The 16,804-nt window shown below is 40.5% G+C and overlaps 1 protein-coding gene across 2 annotated transcripts in view; it reads left to right on the top strand.

The window, feature by feature from the left end:
• Positions 1-4,959, top strand: part of Cep128 (centrosomal protein 128) — a 389,783-nt gene extending 384,824 nt beyond the window's left edge. For both annotated transcript variants that reach the window (XM_031356808.1, XM_031356807.1), the window contains one exon: positions 3,730-4,959. In XM_031356808.1, the coding sequence (XP_031212668.1) occupies positions 3,730-3,866 (137 nt within the window). In that variant the 3' untranslated portion in view covers positions 3,867-4,959. The remainder of the gene's footprint in view (positions 1-3,729) is intronic.
• Positions 4,960-16,804: the final 11,845 nt, after the last annotated feature.

Raw genomic sequence — 16,804 nt, 5'->3', positions numbered from 1 at the left:
TAAATAAAGAAAATATCTAATAAAAAAAAGAAAAAAGAAAATAAGATAAAACAAAACCTAACATATCAGAATTAGACAAAACAAAACAACAGAAGGAAAAGAACCCAAAAGAAGGCACAAGAAAGAGAGACCCACTCATTCACACACTCAGGGATCCCATGAAACACTGAACTGGAAGCTATAATACATGTAGAGAACCCAGTGCAGACCTATGAAGGCCCCTGGACATTCCATCTCAGCTGCTCTCAGTTCCTATGAGATCTGATCATGTTGATGGACAGGGCCTTGTTTTCCTGGTGTCTTCTGTCCCCTCTACTCCTTACACTCTTTCTGTGTCCTCTTTCTCAGGGTTCCTGGAGCCCTGATGGGAGGTATCTGATGGAGACATCCCATTCATGACTGAATGTTCTGAGGTTTCTCATCCTCTGCATTATTTCAGGCTGTGGGTCTCTATATTTGTTCCCATATGCTTCCTGGGTTAGCACTCACATTCTTAAAAAATCTTTTCATACTAAAGACAGATTCTATTGAGAAAACCCTTAGGAAACAAAGAAATAATATTAGTTGAGGCAACTGAAGACTTAGGGAGAAAAAGTCAAAAAAAAAAATTGGTGGAAGATTTAATTGAGCCAATGGAAGGAAGTAGTCATAGCTTATAAAGATTAAAATGAGTCAAATAATAAGTGGGAAGAAAAAAATAAGACAAGAAACATTGCCATAGTCTACCCTTTTAGTTGTCTGTGAGCTGTGTTTATTTACATGGTCAGGTAATAATAAACACTCAGTATTGACATAACTGAAGTTTCAGAAATAGCTTTTTTGGAAGGATTAGTGTGAAGAAGTGGGTGGGTGTGGATAATGTCTAAAAATGATAAATCAGAAAATAGAATTTTTAGGTTTTTTTGTTCTATAAATGGAAGAAAGACAGAAAATGTTTAGAGAGTTGCTTATGGTTTCCTCTAGAGGATTACAGGGAAGACGGAGGAAGGCCCCTGGTGTTCTCTATAGTAGTTTGAAACTATTCAATATATAGATATACAGTTTGGTCAAAAATGAGTCTTATAAAGACAAACGGTACCGCAAAAACCTCAGTTTTTATATCTGACCAGCAAATGTCCAATTTTCTTATTAACTTCTAAATTGAGTGTAAAATCTGGCTTTGGAGCTCTGAACCATTTCAACCTGTGTGGAAACTTGGCGAGGAGATGACCACGGCCCTGTAGACGTGGAAGGACATTACTTTCTGGGCCCACAAACAGGCACCTTCTTGCTTGTGATGGAGTCTGAAGTACATGAGGCCTCTTTTGTCCTGTGCCATGGAAGCCAAGGCACTCATTCTACTGCTGAGGGGCTCAGTGAAACTGTGACCAAAGCAAGCAGAACCACTGACCATGGAAAAAACAAAGGAAATGGGAAAACACTGCATAATTTGTGGTCTCTAAAATGATCCAGCATTAATGAAAGTTTGTTTTAAGAAGTAATTTATGTCAGCTTTGTGTAGTTCAGGTCAATTCATGAAAAGGTAGATTCCCTCTGCCAGGAAGAAGAGAAGAAATGTATAAATTGTAAGTTTATATTACCATTGGAAATGAGAACACAGAAATCCATTATTAAAAGCCCGATCACTCGCAAATTTATCCTGGCTGGCTGGAAGCTGTGGCCCTGAGTCAGGATCCTCTTTTAGAAGACTGGTTCCATTACCTTCAGCCTGTAGACAGTAGGGGCTTAGTCAAGCCAGAGTCACAATGTCGGCTTTTGGAGCCGTCCGAGTCGTCGTTTTCACTTTTTATAAGTGGCGACTGGCCACTGGTCTCCATGTGTAGCTCCTTTGAGATGAAAGGTGCAGGACCCCAGGGCAGGGCCCTCTCAGGGCTGAGACTAGTCTAGACTTAAATGAGGTCTGTAGTACTCTGGTGACTTCTAGAACTCTCCAACTTTTTGAGACTAACATGCTTAATTTCTGTGGAATTAGTGTTTCCAAACCAAATTTTAAAATAAACATAGATTGCAACTTGTCTGTAAATCTTAAACTGCCCTAAAAAGTAACTTAAAAAAACCTAAATGAGTGAATCTAAGAAAAGGACTGTGGCTTTTTTTTTGTAATAGGGCTAAATGTTATCTAGAATTATTACAGAATTAGAAGTGAGTTACTATATTATATTCTAACTTGGTACTTTCAGAAAGCAGTTCAGAAAAGTTGTCTTGGAAAAACTATTTCACCTCTCACCTCTGTTTATATTGCTAGAAAAAGAAAACCTAGCATTCGTGGTTTGTATTTTGAAGGACAGTTTTATCAGGGTTTTTATCTTTTGGATGAAAATAAAATCTCCAGAGAAAAACATAATAAAATTACTATATTAATGGTTCACAGTCTGCCTGGTTAATTGTGCACAGCTCCTTTTTAAAGTAATCTACCCCACACAGGATCCAATGCCAACAATATGTGGCATGAGGAATGTTGGAAGTACTGATAAGAGAAGAACAGAGGTTTCTTGTCCATCAAAGAATTATGTATTCCATGGAAGCATAATATATCTACCTCTTTTATTTGCTTATTTTATGAAACTAGGCTTTGGTTTTGTATGTTGACCAATTAAGTACTAGATATTTGTAAGTGATTGTGCCCTGGTTATTGTAATTTGACAAAAGACTTTTCTAGTCACTCCCTAGAAAGTATCTAAAAAGTTTGCAATTGACTGTCTCTTTGTGTAATCGCTTGAGTCTACTTGAGAGGCTACTACAGAGGTTTTGAGATTAGATTTGGAGGAAAACAGGTCTTTGTATCAGGAGCAGAAAGTTCAAAAGTTCTGAGAAAAGGGGGATGGGGAGGGGCTGGTCTTCCTGAATGAAAGCCCCAGGGAGAGTGAGAGCAACCCTCACTGGCAGGTGCCTGGATCTCATTCTAAATTCACCAGAAAGCATGAAGGTGGGTGGGCTGTCTAGGAGCAGAGTGTATCTTGGGTTTACTTTTTAGAAAGGTCATTCTAATTAGAATGACTCGGGAGCAAGATAAAAGTAGCCTGAGAGGAAATGGCAGCTGGAGTGTCGAGATGGTAATTGGTATGAAGGGAGACACAGGTGAGTTTGCACCTAGAAGAATTACAGAGACGCACTCTTAAGTGAGGTAAATGGGGAAGGCAGAGAAAAGCAGACTCTGATGACCTGAGTAAGGTAGGAATATTGGTTCTAAGACAGTCTTATTATGTATTTATTATTGTTATTATTATTATTAATTATATTGGTTCCTAAGAATAGTTGATGAGTAGGTGTCTGTGAACAGAAACCTGGAGGGACAAGTTTACATGGACAGTGAGATTCTGGTCTCAAGCTTCGAAAAGAGATTAAAAAAAGAAAAAGAAAAAAAGAAGGAAACCTAGATTCTAGGTGGACTGCTGCTAGTAGTCCAGGGGATGTAACAGAGAGGATTCCCTGAAAGAAGGCCTTCAGATTGCTCCCTGTAAATTCTGTGTGCTTGTATCATTATATTCTGACAAAGCACACATTTTCTACTCTCTCAGATACAAATTTGAAAAATTTGGTTTTAAAAACCTAATGTGTGTTTTTGAAAATATACTCATTTTTTATGTATGCTAAATGTCTCCTAGTCCATGTAAAGTTTAATTATAGAAAATCAAATTAAATCCCATGCCTAATTAACTAATTTCTACAAGATTAGTCCTTTGGCTCAAGTTTTATGTTCACATTGGTTTATTTTTCTCTTTCCCTTAGCCTTGCCAGTATTTACCAAAAGAACCATTGCCACAGACCCAGCTTCAATCGAGGGAGATACCACAAGTTTACCAGCGAATGGAACAAGTCTACAGTCCAAGAGGGAGGAATATGAGAGCAAAAAATACAAAATGTGATTCGCAACTTCACTTGATTATTTCACAAGTAACAGCCAATGATCCTTATTGCCATTCGGCTCAGATTATCTAAAGACATCATGTGGCTTCAGCTCCGTGGAACTGCCAAGCATTGACTAGCATGATGTTATAGCCAGTCTTTGTGAGTGAGAGTAAATTTAACTTGTGGAGGTACTATCAACTTATGAACAGTATATAACTCATTTAAAGGCAACTCATACCAGCAGAAAAAGTGATCATTTTTACCTTATATTTTCCTATTTCTGTGTCACAATTTTCCAACCCAACCTTGAATTTATAATTGATGCCTTTCCAAGACAACTGGCTACAAGGAGAAGGGACTCCCTCCAGGCTAATGTTTCCAGCAGTTTAGATCAGGCACGCTTGTACATGGTGGATTCATAATGCTTTCTCCCTAATCAACTATTGTGTGTGGTAACCTGCTGAGAAAATGCCTATGGAATATTAGACTGCCTTTTAAATGCTCATCACCATTCACCTGTCATCTCAGCAGTCTATTAATACATGAAGTATCTTCAAACTATTCCAATTATCATTTTAATTGCAAAAGAATTTCTAAATGATAGCTGAATCATAGCGTACCATGAAGAGTTCTTAACATCATTTATATATATTTGTCATGTTATAGCCAGTTGTCCCACTGTGATCATCCTGGTCATATTCTGGATGGTCTTGCTCTGACTTCCAGCACCCCTCTTCTGGCTCAGTGGGATCCACTCTGCAAGAATCCTTAGATACTCAGGGGAACCCACTCCGTAGGAATCCTTAGATACTCAGTGGGATCCACTCTGTAGGAATCCTTAGATACTCAGTGGGATCCACTCTGTAGGAATCCTTAGATACTCAGTGGGATCCACTCTGTAGGAATCCTTATATCCTTTGGTCCTACCTGAATGCCTTCTATATCCCAGCCTTTTCAACATCAACATGCTTTTAAAACGTTAATGCTCTGCCATACCCATCTGCCAATGAATGCTAAATAATGGTCATCATCCTGAAACTGAGTCCTACTGGGCCATGGTGGAAAGACCTGCACAGAGGCAGGAATAATAAAGCAGTTCCTTTGTAAGAACATTGCATGCTGTGTCTGTTAAAATGCACTTGTTTATTACATTTCATCCCAAATGTTTCATGAACTTACCCTAATACTTGAAGGTGTAGAAGAAATGACTCTCTCCCCACAGCTCCACCCCACAAACATGAATGCAGTTCTTGGCAGCAGGACATGCAGTTGTTCCACATCAAAGAATTTCCACATGCTGCGTAGGTTCTGAGACCTCTTCCTCAGTGTAGCACCCTCTTCCTGAAGACCTTCTGTGTGTCAGTGTTAAGAAAAGTATCCAAGCAGGTCCGCCTGTATTGAGGCACACTTGGTCTTATAAAGTCCACGGGAAAAGGCTAGCTAGAAACAAATCTGAGTTTGAGTTTAGCAGGCCTGGTGTTGTCTTCTCTAAGCCCAGAGGTTCTCGGTATTCTGAGGTGAGAACAGGAGGAACTCATGTGAAGGAGTAGCTCACATGAGTTTATTATTGCTGTCTGCTGTGACCTATAGCATCTAGGATAAGAATTTTAGATCTCTGAGAAATCAGTTCTTGTACTCATTTTTGACTAACAATACATTTTTTAACCATTTCTTTTAATCTTTGGAAGGTCCACATATTTCTACAATGTACAATGATATTGTATCCATCCACCACTACCTCCCTCACAATGCCTCCCCTCCCCCAGTGGTCCCTGTCACATCCACCTCCCAATTTCATATCCTACATATGCAAGTTAGCATGTGGCCATCTGCCGAGGCATGCACAGCCTGCCAGTGGCTAGACCTCAAAGGAGAATAATCCTCCCTCCGTAGCTCTCAAATGAGAAGGGAGCCCCTACGCCTCTCCCCAGTCCATTTTGTACTATTGACTGGCTTGATCTTGTACAGTTTTTTTTTTTCAGGTCCACATAGCTGTTATGAGTCAGTGCATACAAGAGTGGTACGTCAAGAAGCCAGCATCTCATTGCATTTTTGTCCCATCCTCCAGCTCTTAGATTCTTTGTGGTCCTTCCTTGAAGGCTTGGATGGGGGAATGCTGATATAGCTGAGCACTCAGAGTTATTTATACTATATACTGTGGCCTGTTGTGAGTCTCTTTGCTAACAACTACCCACTGCAAAAAAAAAAAAGTGGGGGGCAGAGGGGAAGGGTTCTCTGACCAAAGTTAAGAGCAGCATAACTCTATGGGTATGAACATAAACATTTAGAATGTAAACATGTAGTTTGACAGCATGGCCATGTAACAACGTAACAATAGTAGGTTCCCCTTAAGACCTATGATTTTCCCAGCCATAAATATATATATAAACTAGGCAGGCAGTACCCTCCATAGGTCAGGCCTCATAACCAATTAGAATGTGGTTGGTATGTTCATTATGCTACTATTGCGCCCGAGAGTACATCTTGCTATTAGACCACTATTGTAGCATGCAGCATATCCAGTGCTGACATCATTGGTATTTTTTTTTTCTCCAACAGCCTACATAGTGCCTTCCTGCACTCTATGTTAGTCAGCAGTAAGTCCTTGTCAGTTTGAGGGTGGTTGTTCTCTGTCATCCATTCAAAGGGAGTCATGGCATCAGCAATGGGCTCTTTCCATCTACAAAGAACAATAGCAATAATATAGATTAGCACTCTATTTTATCTCCTTAGAACTAAATAACAGTGAGCAAAATAAGAGATAAATCTGACAACCCTCATTTAAAGCCTACAGCCAAAGGTTTAAAATCATTTCCCTTCATGTCCAAGCAGAGTGGGTATGCTCTCCTTATGTAAGGGAATGGTCTGAACTTAGGAAGCTAGTCTACGCCATTGTTAATACATCTGTGGTAACACAAAAGTTACAGTAGGGTAGTTAGACCTGTGAGTTGGAGGGAAATCAGACTATTAGATGCAGAAAGTCCTTTAAAGCATACTAGCTTATGATTTTATAGCCAAATAGAGAGAACTCTTTTAGAAGAACTTTTAAAATATGAAAAAAAAATGAAGGCAAGTGCATTATTTAGTGCCCGGTGCTGCTTTTGGATGAATGAAGGTATCTGAGTTTGAATATGGATCCCACCAGAAACTCATTGGCAAAGTCAACTGTTTGTGAGCAACAATTTGTAAGAATTCTTTGGCTGTCTATTTTTTTTTAATGGATGTAAATCCAAGGCCCCTCTCAAGATTTTTGCTTCAGTTGAAAATCAAGAGAAATGCTAAGGAAACATTTAATAGTCTGATTTTTACATTCCCTGGGCTCTTTTCTCTTCCCTCCTTTGGCAGGGTATCCTGGATTCATGTGATAAGAGCCTCCCTTGAATCGTAGTAGGTCAGCCATGTTGCTAGGAACACTAGGACTGTGGAAGGGTTCAGCCTTCTGCAGTACACCGGGTCCAAAACTTAATTTGAACGTTGACCTTTTTGGTTTAATAATTTTGACTCTTCTGGCCATCTTTCTCCCTAAACACACTAAACTTCCATTGACGTTCCCACAGAAGGGAAGAAACACAGCTGGGAGAATTCTGGCTTGCTGTTTTTCCTATTGGCTAAGGTCATATTATTCCCCTGACCAGTGTCTGACTTGAAGGTTGGAAACCAATTGGTTATATAACATTTTATGCACCCCGTTTCCCAGAACTAACTTTATTCTTAGTATAGCTTATTTATGTTGCCAGCAGAAAGATAAAGCTGATAGCATAATAAAGCTGTGTGTGGGATCGTTTAAAGGTTACTCATCTAAAAAGTACATATCCACTTAAGCCTTTTTCCTCGTGCCTATGGTAGATACATGTGTATAGTTTAAATCCCAAATCAGTACTATGCAGTTGATATTTAGAGTCACAGAGATTGTTACCCTTCTTGTCTAATCTGTGGTGAATCTCATAGTTAAACAACATAGTATTTTAACTGGGACCAAATTCTTACATATAATGAGAGTGTTTATTTAGCAAACTCTTTTCCACTTATATCATTTTCCTTAGGACTTGGGAGTATTATAAACATAACTATTCATCCTATGTTAGCAAGGAATGTGAATGAATGCTGAATAAGATTCCTTTTTGAAATTCTTATGCCCTACCCCAAGCAAATTATCCCAATATTTTTTCCCATTTTAGACAAAACCAAACAAAATTTGTGATTTTCACGGCCTTCAAATGAGGGAGCAGTTCTCACGAAAGCATCTGGCTTTCTTGGATCAAAACTAAAGCATGAGACTAAAGCTGGAAAGCAAATCGAAGAGTTTGTATATAAAGGCATTCCACACTCCAGAGTATGATATAAAAATAGTTACATCTTTCAACTTTCAAGTCTTCAAATGAAATAGAAAAATATCAACTTATTCCTATTTGAGAAAAGAGATGTAAACCATGAAAGGTCTCACTTAGACTCATTCCCATAGAAACACAACACACCTAGCTTAAGGGTAGGAAAAATGCGTATATGAGAAGCAGGACTTTGGATTCCAAGCCCCCCCTGCTGCATTGCAGAGAGGCCACCCTTGCTTTTGATTAGATGCAAAGTAAACCAGCCTGCACTGCCTGGAAAAGCCAGCTCCAGCCCTTCTCCAACATGGCCTGCCCCATCTGAGCTCCTGTGTTGCATCTGTACCCATGTCTAATCCAGGCCCAACACAGACCTTACTACTTTTCCAAGCCAGTTGGCCTCTGATATCTCCTAGCCATATGGTCCACATGGACAAGCTGATGGAGATGGGGGTTGTAGCACCTCAGTTTCTTATATAATCAGTATGTGTATATTCCATATGCATACATATGGAGATAAGAGGTCCATGCCCGTGTCTTTCTCAATTGCTTCCCCACCTCAGTTTTGGAAATAGGACTTTTTTAACCCAGTTCACTGATGCTTCTAGACTAGCTGGCCAACAAAGCCAGGGGATCTGCCTGTCTACTATCCCAGACTTGACCTTGCAGGTTGCTGGAGATCAAAGTAAAGGCCTCATGTGTACAACAGAAGCACTTAATCTTCTGAGGCCCGGCAGTTTTAAGTGCTCTTGTGGAAACCTTGGGAATATAGTAGCTGGCAAACTTCTTCCCTAGTAGAGCTCAGCACAGACTTCATTGTAAAGCCCTGTGGCACTTATGAACACAAAGTTACCCACCTTTGATTTTTGTTCAGTTGTGTCCTACAATGGATGCTGTGCTTTCCTCTCCTCATAGCATAGCCATTTGCACATTGTGTTTATTTGTACATCAAGTATTAGAGAACATATTAATAGTGCTTTCTTTGCCTTATAGCCAAAAGAATGGGTACAGAATATGGGTAGAGCTGCAGATGGGATTTAAAATTTCACTTTTGGAATAGATGACCTGTAAGTTTCTCTCCTTCTCCAATCATCCTGCATAACTCTTACTCAGGTGTTATCCCTAGGGGGGTGACAATGCTTGTTTTTCCAGTTTTGCTAAGCCGTTAGCTGGGTAAGGCACTGAAGGATATCGGGGATGCTTATGGGATAAACAGAGGAAGCAGGGTTGCCTTCAACAACATACATTTTGAACTGTTTGTTGGTCAGGAAGTAAACTGTCTCTGAGGAAGGGTCTGGGCGCGGGGAGCATTGTGAGGAGGAGCCCCATGCTGGATTGAATGCATACTGTGAAATGTATATCTGGTCAGTGCTGCACTAATCTGAACTGTTATTTCTTTGCCTCTTTCCTGCTGCTTGGATGTGGAAGCAAAGTCGTCTGGGTGTCCCATGCCTCTGCCACTTTGGATTTTTGTCTTATTTATGCTACCATTAATCTCCCTGTGAGTGAAGGTGCGGGCTTGATTTATGACTTACCATTTTAAAAACTTCGCATTCCAATGAACCTCAAAGTGTCAGTCACCAAAAGTAAAGCAGTCCTAGTGACAGAGCCATCTACCGAGGTGGCTTTGAAAGGGTGGGTGTTAGAAGAGACTTGGAGCAATCTAGGAGCTTTTATGCCTTTTTATTCTCCTGGGCTACATAGATGTATCAGTTCTAACAAGGTACTTCCTGCCCAGAATCCCTGGCGAGGAAGCCGCCTCCCAACAGCTGCAGGCTTGAGAGACCTCACACTGCTGGCCAAGGTTCCTTCTGTGCTTCAACCGAGACCACAGCCAATAAAGCCAGTGTGTACGATGGAAAGAGTTTCCCATTTTTTCCATTGGAGAAGTCTTTTGTGAGGTTAGTTTGACTGTTCTGAATTAACAGTGGTCAGTGTTCATGTTTTTATTTTAACTGCATGTAAGCCTGCTGATTAGATTCCACCGAGGGCAAATCATAGTTTGGAGAGGACAGTACATATCCTTCAAGCATGGGTTCTCAAAGTCTGGCCACAAAAGGAGCAGCCCCAATATCACCTTGAAACTTGTTAGAATTAGAAACTCTGACCATCCTTAGACCCGCTGATTGGGACCTCTGGGTATGGGGCAGAGGTCTAGCAGGCTGTACTGTACTAAATTCAGGTGATTTTGTTGAATGGTTGGTTTTAAAAACTGCACTTGAATATTTATTTGATTTTAGTCTTCCTGGTAGTTTTTGTAACCCCCCTATCTCAGTCAATGTATAAGAATGCCATTTAATAATTGTTCCCAGTATTGCATATTATCCCCAAGATCCAATTCCAACTCCAGTTCTGAGATTCCCTCTGTGACAGACCTAAGGCAGCACCCAAGAATGCCTGATTTACACCTGTAACTCCTGACTGATGTCTACTGACCAGGACTCCATCTTTTATTTAGGAGCCATTACTAACATCCACTTAAGACAGGACCTGCTGCAAGACTCACTGTTTGTTTGAGTCTTACCTGAGTGACATAATTATGTGTATGATTCTTTAAAACGAGCCTACAAGGCCTCAAAATGCATTTTATTCTGCTTCCTCATCCTCTTTGGCAGAGCTCAGGGATGAATGGCGGCTTACATCAGCAAGTACATACTTATAAACAGACGTAATTGGCCCTATCATTGGCATTTTGAAGGCAGATATTGGACAGTTTGTATGTTCCTACTCAACTCCCACATAAGTGTTCTTGTTTTAATGTGTTGCTTTGGGGCAACCTTTATATTCCAAAAGACATAGACTTATGTGTTTGGAATAATTTATCATACAGGGGGTCCTTGTGTAAAGATTAGATTCCAGTCTCCATGCTATCACTGAAAATGGGCTGAGTTTCTTGTAGACAGCTGTCATGGGAGAGAGCAAGGCAGTTCAGAGCCGCTGAGATCCAGATGTCCAGCAGAACAGTTGCCATGAGTCTGCTGTTGCGTCAAGAGCATTGCTTCTGAGCTGCGAACCATGTGTTGTGCATTTCCTAGGCTGATGCCCATGGTTAAAGTCAATTGTTCTCTCTCCTTAATTTTGCCCCAAGGGACTGAGAATGGGATGTAGAGTCACAGATTCTGGTACCACAAACCAGTAATAGAAAAACTTTCCCATGCTTGTTCATGCAAGTAAATGATGAGGGTCAGCATTTAATCCCCTTTAATATCTAGTGTTTATTACTCTTCTCCAAGGGTGAGTACAAGTGAATTAGAAGCAGAACACCCAAGAGAGAATAAGTTAAAAGCCTGTGGGGTATGTATGCCTGCTGTTGAAAGCATAGATGTGTGGAGGATCACTTTGTCTTTCCACATGGGCAGACATTTGAAATCTCAGCCTTCCTACTGTGATAACTGTCGCCTGCTAACATGGCAAGTACCAGAGTGGGATCCATGCTCACCCCAACTTATCTTAATGGTGCGATTTTACACATGCCTGATCAATTTAACTAAAGAAACCCTCCCACCTTTCCCTACCAGAATAATGACTTAATCTTTAACCAGTACCATCATGGAGGTTTGTTTAAGCTTTCCCACTACTTGGGTGATGAGCCTGGCTCTAAAACTTCTAATCAAAGTAGAGACTGGGAAAGTCAGACCAAAGTATAGAGTTCATTTTACAATTAGCCAGAGGCTACGTACAAGTCTGGATGATTATAAACATGATTAGGGTGTTAAATATCTTCTTGCCTCATTCAGTAAATATTGTGTCCACTATTAGACACTTAAGAGGAGCACAGAAAAACTTCCAGATGCACAACAGCACCTAACCACAGTTTACTCATTGCAGTATACATGGGCATGATAAATATGATGCTGTGTCTATACTACCATGGGTACTTCACCAGATAGCAATCTCTTTGAAATTAGGCATCCATTTCCACCTTAAGCAGTAGCTGGTGTATGCTAAGTGTTCAAAACAAATGTTGTAGTTGAACGAACCACACCTACACTTTTCCACCTGGCCCAAATACAGTCAACAAAAGTGTTTATTAACTTGTCTGGAGAGCCAGTTCACAGCATTAGCTAGCACTCAACAGAACCAATAGACCAACTGCATTCATTTCATTGCTGTTCTTAGAATGCCAGCCTAAGGTTTCAGCCATACCTTCAGTGCCATGAATGCCATGGAAACTATGCCAATCAGATAGTATATCCCTACATCATTGTTATCAACAACTGATTAATGTGCTGAACATGAAATATCCTCATTGCTCCATCATGCTTGTCAGTCAACATTTATAAGTGTTATCCCATTTCATCTGTGCTTGCACAAGTGTAGATATTGGCCATTGTAATGACGTGTGAGCACCAATTGCTCTACAGCTGTTGACACTTTGAAGCTGAGCTTCCCCTCACTGTGCAGTTAATCTTTGCTGTATCCTACATCTGCCACCAGCAGCTGGTGTGCATCTGATTGTGCTTTGGTTGTCTGTTTGTCCCACCAGTGTCTCTTCCTTCTCACACACTGGGCTTGAGAAACTCTCTCAGCTCACTCGTATGCCAGTTCATTGTTATTTAGTACTTTATCTTCTTATGTGTGCTGTGTCTGCTATAAAAGTCATTTGCATGGTACACTCTTCCTCTTTGTCTTTGCCTCTGGTACTTCCTCTGTTTCTGAATTGTTTCAAGCATAGCTCTTTCTACCAAGTGATGCCAGGCACATAGGTGACATTTAGTCCATAAGGCTTGGACTTCTCACGTTCTGGACTTTGCAGCTATTTGTCTGTGTCTGCATTAGTAATGTTGAAGTATTGCTGAAGGGACACAGGTTTAAAATAACCCAATGTACCCTTCTTCTTCTTCTTCTTCTTCTTCTTCTTCTTCTTCTTCTTCTTCTTCTTCTTCTTCTTCTTCTTCTTCTTTCTCCTCCTCCTCCTCCTCCTCTTCCTTCTCTTCTTCCTTCTCCTCCTCCTGCTCTTCCTCTTCCTCCTCCTCCTTCTCCTCCTCCTCCTTCTCCTTCCCTTTCTTCATTCTCTTTTGTTCATCATTAATTTTGAGGAATTTTGAGGAATAAATCCAGGCTGTATGTCAGGTAGATGCTTCATCACTGAATTGTACTTCTTCAATGTGTTTTTTCATTTATATTTTATAACTCACATCAATATTCCTTTGGCTATCCTGGTATAATTTAATGGTACATTATTTTTTTTTTTAAGTAGGATGCCTTCTTGCAACTTGTTTCTTGTCAGCTTGACAAAACACGGTGTCATGGCTTATAAGAAACTACATGCCGGCGGTGGTGGTGGCGCTCGCCTTTAATCCCAGCATTTGAGAGGCAAAGGCAGGCGGATTTCTGAGTTTGAGGCCAGCCTGGTCTACAGAATGAGTTCCAGGACAGCCAGGGCTACACAGAGAAACCCTGTCTCAAAAAACCAAAAAAAAGAAAAGAAAAAAAAGAAAAGAAACTACATGCCTTTGGACTTCAATGGTAAGAATGTAACAGGGAAGTGTGTACTTCATACCATAGTTATGAAGGAGCAAGTCATTGGAATCAGAAATGTGTATCTCCTCTGCTTCCATAGAAGGACATAATCCTAGCAAGCTGCGTTCTGAAGTCATGTAATGTACCAAGTACAGGACAGAGTATCAGGCAGCCAGAAGCCCGACACTATAATCAAGGCTGTCACATGCAGAGAGGAGCAATCTAAAAGAAAGTCTTGTTAACTACTTTAAAAGATAGCATAAAGTAGGACATCACTTTCTCTTTAAAAGGCTGCTTTCCCACTAGGACTGCATTTAACTTCTGTTCTCTCATGATACGATGCAACTATATCAGAAATTTTGTTAAATTTTAAAAATGGAAGCTCCTAAATATAAACTCTACCAGCCTTTCTTCTAGAGAAATCCCTGAATACCTTGTCAGTGTTGGGAATTTTTAGAATTGCTCTTGGCAATCTTTTTGAACTTAGATATTAAAGTAGGAAATGGCATATCCACTATGAACTGGATTCTACCTACAACCACATGGATCTCAATCTAGAATGTCTCCATGGGCCATCTTGCATGATGAAAGAGTCTTGTTAAGTCCTGACTTCTGGTTGTTTCCTGCCACTAATTGCCAATATGGCATTGGGCTTGCCAGGCTGCCTGCAATGCCTTACAGATGCTAGCTGAGAAAGTTGCGCTTACTCTTCTAGTCATTTTTCATCTCTGATAGCCTGGGTTGGCTGTTGAGATATTCAGCAACGGCATTCTTCACTTGACTAAAAACAGACAGGGACTTGTTTGAATCTGTGCTACAAAGCTAATCTGAGAGGCTAACCTATCTCTGAATTATAAATCTTGTTTTCATTGCCTTAGTCAATACTGACATTTTGGGAGTTATTTTATTGGCATAATCTACCTTCCTCCTGCCCTTTACTCATTGTAAGTTGCTTTGAAATTGTGTTGGATTAGAATTCTATATGTACGTTTGAAAGCTCTGTGACTTGGGACAATTTTAATTAGCACTTCTACATTTCATATTATTTGAATTCCATAATCATCCTGTGACTACCGTCAGAGGTATCTGACTTATGTAAAGTAATACATAAAGCACATGGATGTGGTGATTTTCCATGTTTCTTAACTATCTGGGTCTGACGGACTTATCCCATGAACTAGATTCTGTCTCCTCTTATACAAAATTCAGTGACAAGCTGAACCCGTCTTGAATTAGCATACTTATTCTTTTAGATTGCACTGCTATGTCCCGTATTTACTGAGTGCCTGTTAATATATCGACTGCTACAAATGTGTCTTCAGGTTGTTATTTGTGTGAAGTGAAGTGAGACACAAATACCATGTTGCTGTGTGTGCTCACTAGAACCCAATGAGATTGGCATGTGATCTTTTCATTTGAAGGTATATTTCACATGAGGAGACAGAGGTAGATGGAGAGAGGTTTGGCAAGATCGTATATGACACACATAGCCCAAACATGAATACATACTATGCCCTCCAAGTCCATGTGTGTGGTCATTCAGCTGCCTGTGCAAACTCACTTGAAAAACATCTTGGACTGGAATATCTTGTTAAGGAAAGAGAGTTGTGGGCCTTGTGTTTTTGAGTTCTAGCTAAGGAAGGGGACAGGTATAAAGGGTCCTCATAAGGAATCATTAACTGGGGGTTCCTTCTCCTGTGGGAGTGAATTAAACAGCATTTAGAAGACAGCACAAAGAGCTGCTGTCCATACCATACCACTTGGATGACACACTGGGGTGATGCCCCCACTTTTCTTTCACACAAACAAGGGGGCAGCACCTGGTGTTTGGAGGAGATGCCTCTACTGTAGTCTGAACATACCAAACTGCCAGGTCACTTTAGAATTGAAATAATCTTCTGTGTTCTTGGCCTACAGAAGCCTCTGGGAATAAAGTGACTTTGGGTTGGGCATTGATTACACACACCTTTAATCCTAGAACTGAGGAGGCAGATGGGCTGGGCACTGATGGCACACGCCTTTAATCCCAGAACCGAGGAGGCAGAGGCAGGTAGATCTTTGTGAGCTGGAGGGCAGCCTGCTCTACAGACTGAGTTCTAGGACCCCCAGATCTACACAGAGAAACCCTGTCTTTACAAAACAAAAATAATAATAAAAACAAAACAAAAACAAAACAAAAAATAGCTTATGATTCAGACAAGGGGATGAGAGTGGTTATGGAGGAAGCTGAAGGGGCCCTATGAATCCAGAATTTTCTTTCACATGGCCTACATCATATCTGAGTAGAGTGGGGTAGATTTCATTTTGCCACTAGATTCTTCCCTCCATAGCTAATATGCTCATGGGATATTAATATTAATCCAAGAAAAAAGGCCCTGGGTGAAGAGAAATTATTTTCCCTGTCAGAGGCAGAGCTTTCTTGAAATGACAATGAAGTTAAAGAGCTTTAAAAAGTGCTAGGAGAATATTAAGCACCTTATTAGCCAAGAGCAGCCTATGCTTCACTCTGGACAGTGAGATGGAGCCTGGTGACCCAGGCCAGTCAAAGGCCTCCCTTTCTTAGACTGTCAAGGCTTTCTGTGGCATCTAGGCCTTTAGTCCTTGTCATTATGCTGGCCCAATTTAAGATTCTCACAATGGGAACTTGTGACAGAGTCCATGCCAGTTACTGTGACTGGATAGGTGACACCCCAGGTGGCATACTTATCAACGTCACTGCCTCATTATGAGTGAATCATGTGGCTCATCTGCATCATGCTCAGAGGATTCTAACAGCCAGGGAATGTAAATGAAGGCTTCTCTCAAGCAAACTTGAGTTAATGGACAACGAATGGTCCAGCTTCCAAAGCTGTTGTGTATAGCAACATAGCACCAAAGCACCATGGAGGTTAGATAATCGAAATGTAAGTTTTCCAGTGTGGGAAATGCAAAGGCATATTTACTGGAATGTTATGTATTTTAAAATAAGAGTGGCTACAGTTTGTTGTGTGCCCTGTTCTCTGTGATTATTAATTGTATAATATGGCTTACATCTATTGTTTCTAACATAATGGGAAGTCCAAGAATGTCCCTTTGAATTTTATGTCTGCAGTCACATACTCATGGTTAGACTCTCCACACATGATTCATGGTACAATTTTCCCACAGCTGAAGATGGAAAGGTTAAG

The sequence above is a fragment of the Mastomys coucha genome, unplaced genomic scaffold (genome assembly GCF_008632895.1).
Source record: "Mastomys coucha isolate ucsf_1 unplaced genomic scaffold, UCSF_Mcou_1 pScaffold6, whole genome shotgun sequence".
Taxonomy (NCBI): Eukaryota; Metazoa; Chordata; class Mammalia; order Rodentia; family Muridae; genus Mastomys; species Mastomys coucha.
Note: the sequence above shows the minus strand (reverse complement) of the source record. Positions and strands in the feature narration are given on the sequence as shown.